The 17606-nt window shown below is 35.3% G+C and overlaps 3 protein-coding genes across 3 annotated transcripts in view; 1 reads left to right on the top strand and 2 right to left on the bottom strand.

Moving 5' to 3' along the window:
• Sema1a (semaphorin 1a) overlaps nt 1-17606 on the top strand; it is a 1157214-nt gene that overhangs the window by 655807 nt on the left and 483801 nt on the right. The gene's annotated exons all lie outside the window — the stretch shown is intronic.
• LOC142223948 (arylphorin subunit C223-like) lies at nt 5849-8413 on the bottom strand. Its single transcript, XM_075293753.1, has 2 exons — nt 8157-8413; nt 5849-8076 (listed from the first exon to the last, which is right to left on the bottom strand). Exons 1-2 carry the CDS (start codon nt 8364-8366, stop codon nt 5947-5949), a joined length of 2340 nt encoding a protein of 779 aa, XP_075149868.1. The 5' UTR covers nt 8367-8413; the 3' UTR covers nt 5849-5946.
• LOC142227476 (arylphorin subunit C223-like) lies at nt 14923-17470 on the bottom strand. The gene is made up of 2 exons (XM_075298035.1): nt 17240-17470; nt 14923-17159 (listed from the first exon to the last, which is right to left on the bottom strand). Exons 1-2 carry the CDS (start codon nt 17447-17449, stop codon nt 15030-15032), a joined length of 2340 nt encoding a protein of 779 aa, XP_075154150.1. The 5' UTR covers nt 17450-17470; the 3' UTR covers nt 14923-15029.

The following is a 17606-nucleotide window of genomic DNA, read 5'->3' as shown; positions in this document are numbered from 1 at the left end:
AAAATTTCAATAGAAATAAAAATTTGACAAAATTTTTTTATAGAAATAAAAATTTGACAAAATTTTTTATAGAAATAAAATTTAGGCAAAATTTTCTATAGAAATAAAATTTTGACAAAATTTCAATAGAAATATAATTTTGACAACATTTTTTTATAGAAATAAAAATTTGACAAAATGTTCTATAGAAATAAAATTTTGACAAAATTTCAATAGAAATAAAATTTTGACAAAATTGTCTTTAGAAATAAAATTTTAACAAAATTTTCTATAGAAATAAAATTTTGACAAAATTTTCTATAGGAATAAAATATTTCTGATTGATGAAAAAAAATTTTGAAAAAAGTTTTTATAGAAATAAAAGTTTGACAATAGTTTATATGGAAATAAAATGTTGGCAAAATTTCAATAGAAATAAAATTTTGACAAAATTTCTATAGAAATAAAAATTTGACAATAGTTTCTATGGAAATAAAATTTTGACAAAATTTTTTATAGAAATAAAATATAGACAAAATTTTCTATAGAAATAATAAAATTTTGACAAAATTTTTTATAGAAATTAAATTTAGACAAAATTTTCTATATAAATAAAATTTTGACAAAATTTTCTTTAGAAATAAAATTTTGACAAAATTTTTTATAGAAATAAAATTTAGACAAAATTTTCTTTAGAAATAAAATGTTGACAAGATTTTGTATAGAAATAAAAGTTTGATAGTAGTTTATATGGAAATAAAATTTCGACAAAATTTCAATAGAAATAAAATTTTGACAAAATTTTCTGTAGAAATAAAATTTAGACAAAATTTCTATAGAAATAAAATTTTGACAAAATTTTTTTATAGAAATAAAAATTTGACAAAATTTTTTTATAGAAATAAAAATTTGACAATAGTTTCTATGGAAATAAAATTTTGACAATTTTTTTTTTTTTTGGAAATAAAATGTTGACAATAGTTTCTATGGAAATAAAATTTACACAAAATTTCAATAGAAATAAAAATTTGACAAAATTTTTTTATAGAAATAAAAATTTGACAAAATTTTTTATAGAAATAAAATTTAGGCAAAATTTTCTATAGAAATAAAATTTTGACAAAATTTCAATAGAAATATAATTTTGACAACATTTTTTTATAGAAATAAAAATTTGACAAAATGTTCTATAGAAATAAAATTTTGACAAAATTTCAATAGAAATAAAATTTTGACAAAATTGTCTTTAGAAATAAAATTTTAACAAAATTTTCTATAGAAATAAAATTTTGACAAAATTTTCTATAGGAATAAAATATTTCTGATTGATGAAAAAAAATTTTGCATTAAGGATACAAGATATTTCAAATTTGAGGACAAGGTTTATGAACAACTAAAAGGCATGCCCATGGGATGCCCCGCTTCACCAATTATAGCGGACATAATTATGGAGGAACTTTTGGACGACGTATTTGAGAAGATAACTAAATCACGTATAATAACTAAATATGTAGATGACATATTCGCGATAATAAAAAGATCAGACGTCGAAGAAACACTAAAAGCTTTCAACTCTTACAACCGACAAATTCAATTCACGAAGGAAGAGGAACAACAGGATCAAAAATTTCCATATCTTGACGCAATAATACACAGACAAGGCAATCAACTTAAATTAAATTGGTACACCCTCAAAAAAAATCGCTTCTTTAACATATGTTCCAAACATATTTTGCAGGAAGCACATATATTATTGGATACTGCCGAAATATTAATATGTTTGTTTTATGTGAACATATTATATGTTTGGAAGCATTTTGAGCCCAAAAAATTATATGCTTGGAAGAATTTTCCCCAAAGAAGATTGTGATCATTCCCTCAAATAATTTTCACTTCCACGAAATTTTTAGTTCTTGGCACCTTTTTCTGTAATACAAATAATGTTGAAGAAATTATTCAATTTTATAATTTTTTTTAATTTTACCTTTCGCCTGGACGGAGAATCGAACCGAGGCCCATACGTTTGTAAGCCAACACACTATCCACTGGGCTATGTAGTAGTTATAGTCACCAGTAGACAATTATCGTTACAAGTTACATTTATATAGCATACTTTGCAGCGCCCACGAGCCCATGCAAACATAACATTATTTAAAAGAAACATACATTTGTTGGCCACGTGGAGCAGTGGTTAGCATGTCTGCCTTGCATGCAAAGGGTCGTGGGTTCAATTTCTGCTCCGAACCAATTTTTTTTTTGCAATTTAGTCATTTATACTATATTAAATTTTTATAATGAAACTTCGAAATGTGGGTTATTAAAAATTTACAGTCCCCACATACATAAAATTCTCCTCTCAAGGTGAAAACACATGCTGTTTTTTTTTTTCAAATCTCTATGCTCTTGGTTCCGAATGTCTATTCTCTTTACTCCGAATACTTATTCTAATATTCAAATTAAATAATATTTAGACTTAAGCATATACAATTTTTGGCCTTATCATAAATCAGTTTTTCGAAACAACATACAACCGTTTCACAGAAATTGTAAACATATATATGTTTGCTCGAAATTTGTAAATTTATATATGTTTACATTCACACATATTATTTTTATGAAACATTCATACCCCAAACATAATATATTTTAACATATTAACATATGTGTCCCAAACATTTAGTGTTAGTTTAGGAACATTACATGTTGGCACTTAAATATATTGTGTTTAAAAATTGTGTCCGAAACACATTTTGTTTATATCGGAACATATGAAAAACATATTTTTCTAACAGTGTACCAAAAACCAACAGCTTCGGGAAGTCTACTTAACTTTTATTCAAATCATAGCAAACGTATCATATTCAATACTGCGACGAACTTCATCAGGAGAGTATTCAACATTAGTGATCCTAGTTTTCATTTCGAAAATGGAGAGAAAATCAAAAGAATACTGACCAATAATGACTTCCCATTCAGGACAATTCAAAATCTAATATAAAGAAAAATCAAAGCAGATTATCAACAAAGATGGAAATACCGAAAAAGAACTTAAAATTTTACAAAATCGGAAAGACTGTGCAAGTCTAATTTGTACGACAAAAAGAAATATCAGCTCGCGTTAAAAACTACGAAAACAGTAAATGGATTATTTAGTAAAACTAAAACTAAAATCAAAAATGACGATAAATGCAATGTAATTTATAAGATTAAATGTAAAGGTGACAAATGCAATTTATGTAAAAAGATATATATTTGTACTACAATGACAAAACTGAAAACTAGATTATCTTCTCACAAATCGGATATTAAAGCCACTGAAAAACCCATGGAGCAAAAAAAAAGCGCTTGTGGCCCACTGTGCGCTGACAGGTCACAAGCCAAACTTAGAAGACGTAAAAATTCTAGACCACGAAAACAACTACAGACGCAGATTTACTCTTGAAATGCTGCACATTATCAACACTCCACCTGACGAGAGAATGAATTACAAGAAAGACATTGAGAACTGTGCTCGAATATATAGACATACAATACAAAAACATAAGAGAAATTTAGATTCAGTGTAAAACAGAGTGTGAAGCTGTGCACACCAGAATAAATGTAAATAGTAATATTAGTTAAATAATTTATTGTTTTGGTTCTGATTGTTCGTGATTTTTGTAATTAAATTTGAAAATTTCTGTTTTTTGTTTCACTTCAGCCTTGAAAGCGGTTTTGACGAAGTCAACCGAAATATTGGAAATAAAATTTAAATAAAAACATCAATCCTATGTTTTTGAATCGACCTATAGCCCAAAACTATGATAAGTGTTGCTTAAAAATAAAATATTGACAAAATTTTTTATAGAAATAAAAATTTGACAAAATTTCAATAGAAATAAAATTTTGACAAAATTTTCTTTAGGAAAAAAATTTTGACAAAATTTTTTTTTATAGAAATAAAAATTTGAGAATAGTTTCTATGGAAATACAAATTTGACAAAATTTCAACAGAAATAAAATTTTGACAAAATTTTGACAAAATTTTCTTTAGAAAAAAAGTTTTTACAAAATTTTCTTTAGAAATAAAATTTAGACAAAATTTTCTATAAAAATAAAATTTTGCAAAAATTTTTTATAGAAATAAAAGTTTGACAATAGTTTCTATAGAAATAAAATTTTGACAAAATTTTGTATAGAAATAAAATTTTGCAAAATTTTCGTTAGAAATAAAATTTTAACAAATTTTTTTTATAGAAATAAAAATTTGACAATAGTTTCTATGGAAATAAAATTTTGACAAAATTTCAACAGAAATAAAATTTTGACAAAATTTTTTTTAGAAATAAAGTTTTGACAAAATTTTCTATAGAAATTTAGACAAAATGTTCTATAGAAATAAAATTTTGCAATAATTTTTTATAGAAATAAAATTTAGACAAGAGTTTCTATGGAAATAAAATTTTGCAAAAATTTTTAATAGAAATATAATTTTGACAAAATTTTGTATAGAAATAAAAGTTTGACACATTTTTGTATTGATATTATTTTTTCTATTTTCTATTTCTATAGAAAATTTTGTCAAAATTTTATTTCTACAGATAATTTTGTCAAAATTTTTTATCTATAGAAAATTTTGTCAAGTTTTTATTTGTATAGAAAATTTTATCAAAATTTTATATCGATACAAAATTTTGTTAAAATTTTATTTCTATAGAAAATTTTGTCAAAATTTTATTTCTATAGAAAATTTTGTCCAAATTTTACTTCTATAGAAAATTTTGTCCAAATTGTACTTCTATAGAAAATTTTGACCATATTTTATATCTATAGAAAAATTTCTGTAGAAAATTTTGTCAACATTTTATTTCTACAGAAAATTTTGTCAAAATTGTATTTCTATAGAAAATTGTCAACATTTTATTTCTACAGAAAATTTTGTCAAAATTTTATTTCTATAGATAATTTTGTCAAAATTTTATTTATACAGAAATTTTTTGCCAAAATTTTATTTCTCTAGAAAATTTTGTCAAAATTTTATTTCTATAGAAAATTTTGTCAAAATTTTATATCGATACAAAATTTTGTCAAAATTTTAGTTCTACGCAAACCATGTTAGTAAGTCTCAATGAAGCGCGCCAATTGGTCAGCATTCACTGATAGCAGAGAGAAATTCGCCATTCATGGTGACATAACCAAGATAATCGATAACCCATGAATTGGTAAATTTTGAGGTGATCAGAGATTGGTGAATTAGTCACCTTCGTCGCTGTGGAACCAAGGTATTTCCTGAAACTTGCGAGACATTTTCTGGAAACTCCATGCCTTCAGTGACAGCCGGTTGTCAATGATGTCTCGGAAATGATTTGATGATGATGTGAATCCTCTTCATTGTCTTCAATAACAGTAGTTTCGTGCTCGTTAAAAGTGTTCGTACTGCAGACTTGACTTGTGTGACACTTTGATCAATAAAATAACCAAGGTAGTAGCTGCCAATTGAATGCAGAAATTAATCGAAACTCGTACATATTACAAAACACTAGTTCGTGTTTCTACAATATGCGATAAAATCGCTGATTTTTTGAAGAAGCTGATCGAATGTAAAAACCCATCTTCAAATCAACAAAGTTCCCGATCTTCCAAATCTACAGAAATATTTGTATAGTTTAGTTGTAATGTTGTACATTATTCAATCACTGGAATTTTGGTGTGGGGAGAATTCTACTATATCCGAAGCTTCGGCCATATCTGTTGTTGAAGAGTCAGAATTTCAATGATATTTTTTTTTTTATATGATAGTTTCTTCAAATACACTTTCTCATATTAAGGAATCTTTGGAGATTCCTTCATACGTTCCCGTTACCGCTTACCAAAATTAAACAGACACAAATTTTGCTATCTTACACGGGTTGCTTTATTATTATTTTTTTTTTATATTTTCATCATTGCATCTTATTCTAAATTTCTCAAGTTCCTATAACTACCAAACTAAAAGTTATAATAGTAGCCATAATCGAAATGTCCGAATTTTTCATATTTATGGTCATAGTATTTCTCAAAGGTATCCTGATGATAGATCTTGGCATCCTTGAAATACATGTTGGGTACAAAGAAGTCAAATTCATCGATTTCTCGATCCAAAGGATAACCGAAAGGATATTCATCAATGTGACCAACGCCTGAGCCAAAACTACAAGAGTTGTAATCAAAGTGGGAATAAGGTTCGTAAGAGGCGGTGTAGGGATAAACGAAGAAGAAGAATTGTACTGGGAAACCCTTGGCCCAACCATGAGGCAGCACCAAACGATCGGGGAATCCACAATGGGATTCAGAGTAATCCAAGGGAAATTCGTATTTACCCTCATAGGCCAACATAACGTATTTGTACAATTCAGTGTAGGTGGTACGATCATCAGTGGTCCAGTAGAAGTCCTTGGAGTTGCGCTTGAAGGTATTCACACCCGATTTGAGCTCATAGTAGAATTCATCAATTTCGAAGAAGTTTTCACGGTTCTCATTCAATGGGATGACATGACCGAATTCATCATATTTGGGTCCAACAAAAGCACGGACAATAACCTTTTGATCCTTGTCTGACTTAATGCTGTATTCGAATTCGAAGTTCTTGTGATTAAGACGCGATTGACGGGCCAACAAAGTCTTATCCCAAACAAATTGACCATCAACAAAAGTGGGTTTGTCGTTCAACAAATTGGTCACATCAAAGTCATACAAATCGAAGTAGGTAACCAAATCGGTAACCTTAACCTCTTGGAATTCAACACCGGGGAAGTACAATTCCTCGTGAGTGTAAGAGTCAACAAAATCGTAGAATTGATAGAAGACATCGGAGACCTTCTTGTAGAATTGATAGAATACAGGATCACGCAACATGGTTTCATAGTTCAAGAAGACATGGGGATGGACATAGAAAGAGCTATCATCAACATCAGCCATATAGGAGTGGGCATAGATGTACCAGAAGGTGGCGAAGTATTTATCGAAGTTATCAACATTGCCTTGCATGAGATCACCCAAGTATTTTACAGCCTCAGGTTTATGCAAATCGAACTTCTTGCCATCAAAGGTTTCATAATAGCCTTGGGTAATGATCTTGTCGATGCGATCAAAGAAGCCCATAATCTTGTGGACATATTCAAAATTGCCATAGGTTTCATATTCGAAGTAGTTCTTGCGGTAAGAGAAACCAACACCGTTGTAGTTGATCAATTGAGGATCATAGCCATATTCGACTTCAGTGAAGAAGGAGAATTCTGGGATCTCACCATAACCATGAGACAAACGCTCAAAGTAGTAACGGGCCAACATTTGACGGACAACATAGAAATAGTATTCACCACGACGACCGAAACTTTCTCCCTTCAAGAATGGAGCATAGTCCAAGTTGAAGTAATACCAGAAAGAATTCCATTCCACATCTTCGGTGAAATAGGACAATTCAGATTCTTGATTGAAGAAGTAAATGTCACGGGTATAATCAACGGGCATCCAGAATTTCTTAACATCCTTAATCATATCCAAGTATTTCGAGTCCTTGTTGAAGTGATCAACATTATCGCGTAAGAAGAAATGATCTTCGCTGTACCAGTGTTCACCCAAACCCATGAGTTTCCACCATTGATAGGTCTTAAAGTCCTTGGTGTAGAAATAGTTGTAGTAGTGATCGTATTCCTTGAAATATTTCGAGTAGTCCTTGTACAAGAAGTCCTTGTATTCCTTTTCGTACATGATATACTTGCTCCAGACATCATAATCGAATTTCTCAGCTTCGAAGACAAATTTGCTATTGAAGAAATATTGAGGGAAGATTTCATAGATGGTGGGCAAAATGAAGCCTTCGAAATCGGGACGATGGATGACAGCCAATGTTAAGGCATGAACAAAGACACCTTCGTTGGCATACAAACGAGCCCAGCAGACATTACGTTGGAAGACTTCCCATGACTTGGCATAGTAGAAGAAATCGAATAAGCCATACAACTCCTCGAAGTGAGACTCAACTAAGGCACCAAAGAATTCACCCTTGGGCAAGGTAACTCCGTATTTGAAGGCTTTATAGAATTTCTCCATATATTCACCATCATAGTGTTCAGGGAACTAAGGAAGAAGGAGACAAGAATTGTTTATGGAAAAATGATCTTGGATTCCTTGGATTGTATTCTTCCTTCCTTACTTACCGTATAGTCTTCCTTGTTGTAGGTGAAAGTCTTGCCCAATTTGATATATTCCTCAAAGAACAAAGGATCCTCTACGCGATAGACGATTTCGAAGAGGAATTTTTGTTTAGCCAAAAAATCCTTATCGGCATATTTGGTTTCCTTCTTGGGATAGAAAGGACTGGCAGCCACCAGGCCAATAATCACCAATAAAGTGATGACAATTTTCATGGTTGTCCTTCTCGATCACAAACTGTCCACGGATTTATGATGCTACAATGGTGAGATCTAAAGCTTAAAGACTGCTGATGATTTCAAAATTCTGAAGCGCTTTTATACCTTGTCATAACATTCAATACAACATAGATTGAGGATATGTTGCTGTGCTTATCTCTTTTCAGTTATGGATTTTTATGTCTCTGTTAATTTTTGTATTATCTGGCATAGGTGGTGTGACCTCATTGTCGATAAGATTTTGATACTTTGTCCAGGTGTCTCAATGAATATGAAACCTATTTCGATAATATTGTACACGTATTCCACATAATTGCTCATTTTGTTGTTAGGGAGATTTAATGCATTTAAAAGAAAAAAACTTCCACTCAACATTGTTTGTAAAGGCTCAATTATTTAGGCCTTAATCAGAGACACCTCTCAAGATACAGTGAGATTTTTGGAACAATTAAAGATTTTGCATAGCGTTAGGAACGATATAATACTGCGGTGTTTGGAATGATTTTCAGACTGGATAGTTAGCTATCTAATGGGAAGATGAATTTTTTTCTCCTTGCGCGAGGACATAGGGTAAGCGCTTTTGGTAGGTTATGTTGTAGAGGATGACATCAATTTTGTGTTGTGTCCACTTAGACCACTATAGGTCCATTGTGATACCTCGATGTAATCTTTCCAGCTTCTTCCTTCCGATGTGGTCGCCTTTGAAATAGTCTCAGAACTTCCACTCGTCCTTTTCTTTAAAAGAAATCTTAGAACAACCAACCAGTGGCCCTGATGAAGGCAATTATGTCTCTTTAGCTGCACTCCCGCAGATCAGTGAGAATCTAAATAAAAAGGAACCCAATATATTATTTCTTCTAAAGGATAATGCTGAACACTGACACAGTGTTGAACACGGACAAGTCTTCCGTAACTTCCGGGTCCAGACAACATCTATAGATGTTATCATCTTTAAGGCATACTCTTACCATGTGTTTCCCAAGTGTGTTATGTCGTGTTGTGATGTCAATCAAAGGCTGCAAGTACTCCTTGTTCATCGACATCAAAATTTCACAGTTCCTTCAGTTCTTTTCGTCCCATATCAACTTGGTGTGCTCAGAACCACAGCGTCTTCGCCATAGTTCATCATATTTGACTTCTATCCTGTAAACATAAGAAGATAGTGGAGGAAAAACGTCCGTTAGGACATTATTCGTTCAACGAGCGTGTTCCTTAGCCAGAATATCCGCGTCCTAATTCCCTATCATCCCACAGTGCCCGGGTACCCAGCCCAGAGTTATGCTGCTCAGTGGGAACCTTGAGTTCCCTACGATAGCGGCTGACTACCTTAGGCCTTATGTCAGCACTACATAAGGCTTTTCTAGCTGCTTAACTGTCGATGAAGAAGCTGAATAATGGTCTCGCAGAAATCTCTGCCTGAAAAATACTGCTATCACAATCCAGCGTGTAAGACTCCCGTGTTGCTAGTCCACTGCAATCAGTGATCGTTGCTTCTTCCATCTTTGATCCATTCGTATACAAGTTCGGGGTTCCGAGGGGTACCCTCCTGTCTCCACACTCCTCCATACTTGGTATAATATGTGTCGTCTTGTGATGATAAACATGCTCCGTGGCTATATGGTCCGTCTCCACAATGCCCGGCAAGAATTTCAGTATGCCTGCAGGAAGTACTCTCCAGCGTGTCCCATAATCTTAAGTCTCACAAGTGTCAACTCTAGTGTTTTTCTTAGATGTAAATCGAGTGGGCTAATTTCAGTCAGTACCCTCAAAGCGGCAGTGGCTGTGGTCCTCATAGCGCCTGTCATATAAATAAGTGCAGTCCTATTTATTCTCGACATATGATTTTGTTGTCTCACGATTGTTCACCAAACATGACACATAAGGACACAGTCTTATAACCGTGGTATAAATTCAACCAAACTGGGAAAGCCTAATTCCGCATATGTTCCCCGACCAATTTCTGACAAGAGTACAATGCCGCATAGGCCCTCATTATGCGGTCCGCAGTATACTCCATCCAGATCAGTTTGGAATCCAAGAAAATTCCCAAGTACCTTGCTGATTTTGAGAGGCTCAACGTTGTCCCTTAGAATTCAAGAGCCTTGTATCCATTTGGTAGGTATTTCGAGAAGGATAATTAAAAGCGTAAATTAATTTCTTTTCGCCCTTTAATATATTCCACAAAATCTACGACTTGGTTGATCTAGTAATCAGCGCACTAATTCTCCCAGTGTCCGTTCTTATTTAGGCCTTATGTCAAATCAGCCCATCTTGGAGCAAATTGTAACGTGGTTTTCTTCGTGGGCTGAGGTAGGCCAGTGGCCGTCCAGGATTACCTTTTAAGGATTCACAAACCTGAACCCTCTAATGCCCAAGCCCGCCTTTAGGCGGTCTTCATTTAATAAGGAAGCGTTTAGTAAAACACACCTTAACACAAGAAAAAGGGGCAAAATAAAAAGAAAACTTATTTCAAACTATTCAAGAGGCTTTGCAGCATATGCTGAATTTTACCGTATAATTTTTTCTTGCTTAGTTCTCTTGCTTTTGTGTCGTTAACATTGAAAATTTAATCGTCTGGCAAAAAAAATTGGGGCATTAGAGGGTTAAATAATAACACACCACTTTTATTCCTTTGCGGGGTTTTATTAACAATTCTTATTTATATACAATACAATTTTGGGTAAGGGCAATGAGTGGGCTGAATGGGCGGCGACGACTGGTGGGGCTTCGACTATGAAATGTGGGTTTGGCTGGGTCGGACGATGACGAAGACTCGTGCAGTGCTGGATGACGAATGGGCGATGTTGCTTGGTGATGATGATGAAACGGCGTCGGTGAAGTGATTGGATACGATGATCAACGGTGTCACTGATAGGACAGGGTGATGCTACCTGGTGACGACGGTGGATAGTACGGAGTTCACGATGGGGTAGGGCCGACGGTGTTCGTGTACGGGGAGTACGATGGTATCGGGCCAACGTTGTTCGTATGCGGTGATGACGGTGGTATCGGGCCGACGTTGTTCGTATGCGGTGATGACGGTGGTATCGGGCTGGTGTTCGTGTACGGGGATGACGATGGTGTCGGGCCGACGGTGTTCGTGTGCGGTGATGACGATGGGGTCGGACCGACGGTGTTCGTGTACGGGGATGACGATGGTGTCGGGCCGACCGTGTTCGTGTGCGGTGATGACGATGGGGTCGGGCCGACGGTGTTCGTGTACGGGGATGACGATGGTGTCGGGCCGACGGTGTTCGTGTACGGGGATGACGATTGTATCGGGCCCATGATGCTCGTATACGAGGATGACGATGGTGTCGGCCGTTGGTGCTCGTGTCGGTTTCTGCAACGAAAAGAGGGATAGGGAAGAAGATTCGGCTATACTAGCACTTGTTGGATGCGAACGAATCGCGTAAGCGGACGAACCGCGTAAGCAGCCGAACTGCGTAAGCGAACGAATCACGTAAGCGGACGAACCGCGTAAGCGAACGAACCGCGTAAGCGAACTAATCGCGTAAGCGAACTAATCGCGTAAGCGAACGAATCGTGTAAGCGGACGAACCGCGTTAGGGAGGGTACTAGTATTGCCTGAGGGATGAAGGGAAGGGATAAGAGAAGATAGTGGGGAGTTCTAGTCTACTACATGGTTTGGATGCGAACGAATCGCGTTAGGATGAATCGGTTGTTGCTATCGGAAGTTCGGCAGCGGTCGTTGCCTCTCGCTGTACTGTTCGTCAACCCACACTCTTAAGTCGGCCGAGACACCAACCCAATGAGAATTGCCAACGTGTAATTTCAAAAACGTTGGGTGAAGAAAGTAAGTTTCCCTTTGATACCACTTGTACCACACGCAAGAAAATGACCACAGTTACCATGGTTACTGTGGCGCACAGTAACCAAGTGTGTACAGTGGTACAAAGGGGAAAAAATGGAACTAATTAAATTCAAAATAAGAAGAATATGTACGAGCAATTGGTTCGTTACAAAATCCATAAAATTTATGAATTGGGCAGATTCCAACGAGTACTTTGACCAATATGACACGTCATCCTCTCACGACGTTAATAAAGAGATCTCAAATAATTAAGCTAAAATTAGAAATAGAGTGGGAGGCTCGTCAGTTTTACTATTAAATGGGACTCTAATGTCCGCGGACGCTACTTGACTTGTTTGCTAAGCTAACTTCTTTATTACATCATTGTCCTATTGTAGGAATTCCCTTTACATATTCCCCAGGATGTTGGAATAGCCGACAACTTTAGATAAAGTTCAGCGAATGACATGCTTGTGTATCTCGGACGCATTCAGTAAGACAGAAACAGATTAACGTCATGCTACATCTATAGCCTTTAGACATTTTGGCCAAAGAGTCAGCTGAAACAAAGGCTGTTCGGATGCGCGATCTATCTCTGTGGTCGGATAAAAATACACAGTCACAGTTCGGTCCTCAAAATAATGCCCGATGAGCCAAAAGTAATGGATTACACTCTGGCGAAACCACCTTTCCTAAAACAAAGTTTGAAACTCTAATTCCCAACAGTAAGGCGTGGTGCACACAGACCCCAGGGAATAAACGTTATATAGATTTCTACACCAATAGCTCCAAACTGGATGGACAAGTAGGCTCCGGAATATTTTCTAAAGACCTGGAACTTTGAATAGCGAAAAGATTACCCAATTCCTGCAGTGTTTTTTTCGGCTGAACTATTGGCAATAATAGAAGTGGCGAATTGACTGAAAAGAAATGTTCCAACAAATGTTGTCATTAATAGATACTTAGACAGTAAACCAGCAATAAAATCCTTCGACTCTGTGTTTCTTAACTCAAAAACGGCCATCGACAGCCACAACTCTCTCAACGAGATGGCTGAGCAGTACAATATTCACCTAATGGGTACCTCGCCACAGAAGCATACCACGGAACTGCGAAGCGGATGATCTAGCAAGACTACGAACTCACTTACATATTCCATAGGAAATAGAATCTGTTGGTATGCGTGTGACTATCTGCAAGCTCTTACTGAGAGAGAAGTCTATTTTGTCTAACCTATACTTACTACTCTAGTTCAAGTTCAAGTCTTCCATCGAGAAAACACAATATCCTTCTCCTTAATAGTTGTTTGAATTGAACTGTTGAACTAGGGTATATTGCCACAGGGTGCCTGACATATAATACAACAAATTAGCGTATTTTAGTTTTCAAAAAATATATATATATATTTCAAAAGCAAAAAACAAAAACGGTCTGCTGTATTTTGACCGATCTCCGTACGAAATGCCGTCTTGAATTACTGTCCAAAATGCCACAAACGAAAAATTCCAATAGAATGCGATATAGAGATTTTGGTGCCCATTATTCGTTAGAAATGAAGTGAGGAACCTTATTTTTGAGCCAAACTTGGTTGACGCATGCTGAGTGCAATAAGGCTGAGTCTTTTTTTGCAATATCCATGATCTGCGGCCGAAATGTTTCTCTGCTCCAGGCTTCAATACTGTATTTAGAATACTTTCCCGATAATATTTGGCATTTATTTTCACCTCACGGTCAATGAATATGAGCGTGAAGTGAGCATTGGCCGATCACTATGGCGACCCACTTCATTGCCATCGGCGGCCCTTGAATCCTGGTTTACATTTTTATCTGACCTCCTTGGCAACTAAATCCGATCATTTGGTTCGTTCATCAACTGCTCAATTAGGAAAAGCTTTCTATGGGACAAAACAAATTGGCCACTTTCGTGCAAACGAAGCAACATTTTGTCTCTTTCCAGTCTAACTTTTGTAGTAGGGCATCGATGAGCTCTTGCACTTTTTGGACCATCAATAGGTTTTGTCCAAGCTCAGTTTTCAATATGTGTTGCATCCAATCTCGCGATAGACTCATGTTTTCTACAACTGCGGCTTGGATTTCGATCAAATTTGTCCTTCACTTTTCAAATCAATTCTGGGGTAGTTAAAAAAATATTTGAAATATTGAAATATGTACTGTTATACAAGTTTTTCCCATGTTAGCTACGTGGAGTCAAAGCCTAGTTATTTAATAATTGATGAGGAATTTGTATACAAATCAAAAACAAAAAATTTAAACCATACAAAATACTCTCTAACTCTATATTTGCATACCAAGGGGTTGTTTGTTTGAACTGTTATACAGTTTATCATACATAGCATCAAAGTATATTTAGCAGAACTGAAAGCTATTTTTTAATTATGTATATAGTCCTCAAACCTATTAAGAATCTATTGTCTGTCTAGTAAAAATCTGTTACCCGAAAACGACATTAAGACTAATTATAACACTTTGAAGTGTTTTGATTTTTGAAGGATTTGATTTTTACTAAAGTAGTCTGTCACTTTATATTAAAACACTTCAATTTAGTTCTTGTCTCTTTCCACCATTATAACTAATAACATTCGAACTGTTATAACTAAAAGTTATTACTACTTTTAGTTATAACAGTTAGAAAGCTATAACATATTAAAGCATTATAATTGATAATCAGGATCCCAATATTGATTGCCAATAAAAATAAAAACAAACACATCATTTTTTCTATTTTAAAATACATATTTTTTTATTGTTTTTCTTTTTGATTGCAACTTATTCTAAAACTATCCAATGAAAATCATCTCCTTTAACTATGGTACACTACACTACCTCTAGAAATTGTAGTAGTAGTTGTAATCGAAATCTCCGAATTTCTCATATTTATGCTCATAGTATTTCTCAAAGGTATCCTGGTGATAGATCTTGGCATCCTTGAAGTACATGTTGGGTACAAAGAAGTCAAATTCGTCGATTTCACGATCCAAAGGATAACCGAAAGGATATTCATCAATGTGACCAACGCCTGAGTCAAAACCACAAGAGTTGAAATCAAAGTGGGAATAGGGTTCGTAAGAGGCGGTATAGGGATAAACGAAGAAGAAGAATTGTACTGGGAAACCCTTGGCCCAACCATGAGGCAGCACCAAACGATCAGGGAATCCACAATGGGATTCAGAGTAATCCAAGGGGAATTCGTATTTACCCTCATAGGCCAACATAACGTATTTGTACAATTCAGTGTAGGTGGTACGATCATCAGTGGTCCAGTAGAAGTCCTTGGAGCTACGCTTGAAAGTATTCAAACCTGACTTGAGTTCATAGTAGAATTCATCGATTTCAAAGAAGTTTTCACGGTTCTCATTCAATGGGATGACATGACCGAATTCATCATATTTGGGTCCAACAAAAGCACGGACAATAACCTTTTGATCCTTGTCTGACTTAATGCTGTATTCGAATTCGAAGTTCTTGTGATTAAGACGCGATTGACGGGCCAACAAAGTCTTATCCCAAACAAATTGACCATCAACAAAAGTGGGTTTGTCGTTCAACAAATTGGTCACATCAAAGTCATACAAATCGAAGTAGGTAACCAAATCCGAAACCTTAACCTCTTGGAATTCAACACCGGGGAAGTACAATTCCTCGTGAGTGTAAGAGTCAACAAAATCGTAGAATTGGTAGAAGACATCAGAGACCTTCTTGTAGAATTGATAGAATACAGGATCACGCAACATGGTTTCGTAGTTCAAGAAGACATGGGGATGGACATAGAAAGAGCTCTCATCAACATCAGCCATGTAGGAGTGGGCATAGATGTACCAGAAGGTGGCGAAGTATTTGTCAAAGTTATCAACATTGCCTTGCATCAGATCTCCCAGGTATTTCACAGCTTCAGGTTTATGCAAATCGATCTTCTTGCCTTCAAAGGTTTCATAATAGCCTTGGGTAATGATCTTGTCGATGCGATCAAAGAAGCCCATAATCTTGTGGACATATTCAAAATTGCCATAGGTTTCATATTCGAAGTAGTTCTTGCGGTAAGAGAAACCAACACCGTTGTAGTTGATCAATTGAGGATCATAGCCATATTCGACTTCAGTGAAGAAGGAGAATTCTGGGATCTCACCATAACCATGAGACAAACGCTCAAAGTAGTAACGGGCCAACATTTGACGGACAACATAGAAATAGTATTCACCACGACGACCGAAACTTTCTCCCTTCAAGAATGGAGCATAGTCCAAGTTGAAGTAATACCAGAAAGAATTCCATTCCACATCTTCGGTGAAATAGGACAATTCAGATTCTTGATTGAAGAAGTAAATGTCACGGGTATAATCAACGGGCATCCAGAATTTCTTAACATCCTTAATCATATCCAAGTATTTCGAGTCCTTGTTGAAGTGATCAACATTATCGCGTAAGAAGAAATGATCTTCGCTGTACCAGTGTTCACCCAAACCCATGAGTTTCCACCATTGATAGGTCTTAAAGTCCTTGGTGTAGAAATAGTTGTAGTAGTGATCGTATTCCTTGAAATATTTCGAGTAGTCCTTGTACAAGAAGTCCTTGTATTCCTTTTCGTACATGATATACTTGCTCCAGACATCATAATCGAATTTCTCAGCTTCGAAGACAAATTTGCTATTGAAGAAATATTGAGGGAAGATTTCATAGATGGTGGGCAAAATGAAGCCTTCGAAATCGGGACGATGGATGACAGCCAAAGTCAAAGCATGAACAAAGACACCTTCGTTGGCATACAAACGAGCCCAGCAGACATTACGTTGGAAGACTTCCCATGACTTGGCATAGTAGAAGAAATCGAATAAGCCATACAACTCCTCGAAGTGAGACTCAACTAAGGCACCAAAGAATTCACCCTTGGGCAAGGTAACTCCGTATTTGAAGGCCTTATAGAATTTCTCCATATATTCACCATCATAGTGTTCAGGGAACTAAGGAAGAAGGAGACAAGAATTGTTTATGGAAAAATGATCTTGGATTCCTTGGATTGTATTCTTCCTTCCTTACTTACCGTATAGTCTTCCTTGTTGTAGGTGAAAGTCTTGCCCAATTTGATATATTCCTCAAAGAACAAAGGATCCTCTACACGATAGACGATTTCGAAGAGGAATTTTTGTTTAGCCAAAAAATCCTTATCGGCATATTTGGTTTCCTTCTTGGGATAGAAAGGACTGGCAGCCACCAGGCCAATAATCACCAATAAAGTGATGGCAATTTTCATGGTTGTCCTTCTCGATCACAAACTGTCCACGGATTTATGATGATACAATGGTGAGATCTAAAGCTTAAAGACTGCTGATGATTTCAAAATTCTGAAGCACTTTTATACCTTGTCACAACTTAGAGTACATCATAGATTGAGGATATGTTGCTGTGCT

Source organism: Haematobia irritans, chromosome 2 (genome assembly GCF_050003625.1).
Source record: "Haematobia irritans isolate KBUSLIRL chromosome 2, ASM5000362v1, whole genome shotgun sequence".
NCBI lineage: Eukaryota > Metazoa > Arthropoda > Insecta > Diptera > Muscidae > Haematobia > Haematobia irritans.
The sequence above is the reverse complement of the archived record's forward strand: the minus strand, read 5'-3'. Positions and strand labels throughout refer to the sequence as shown.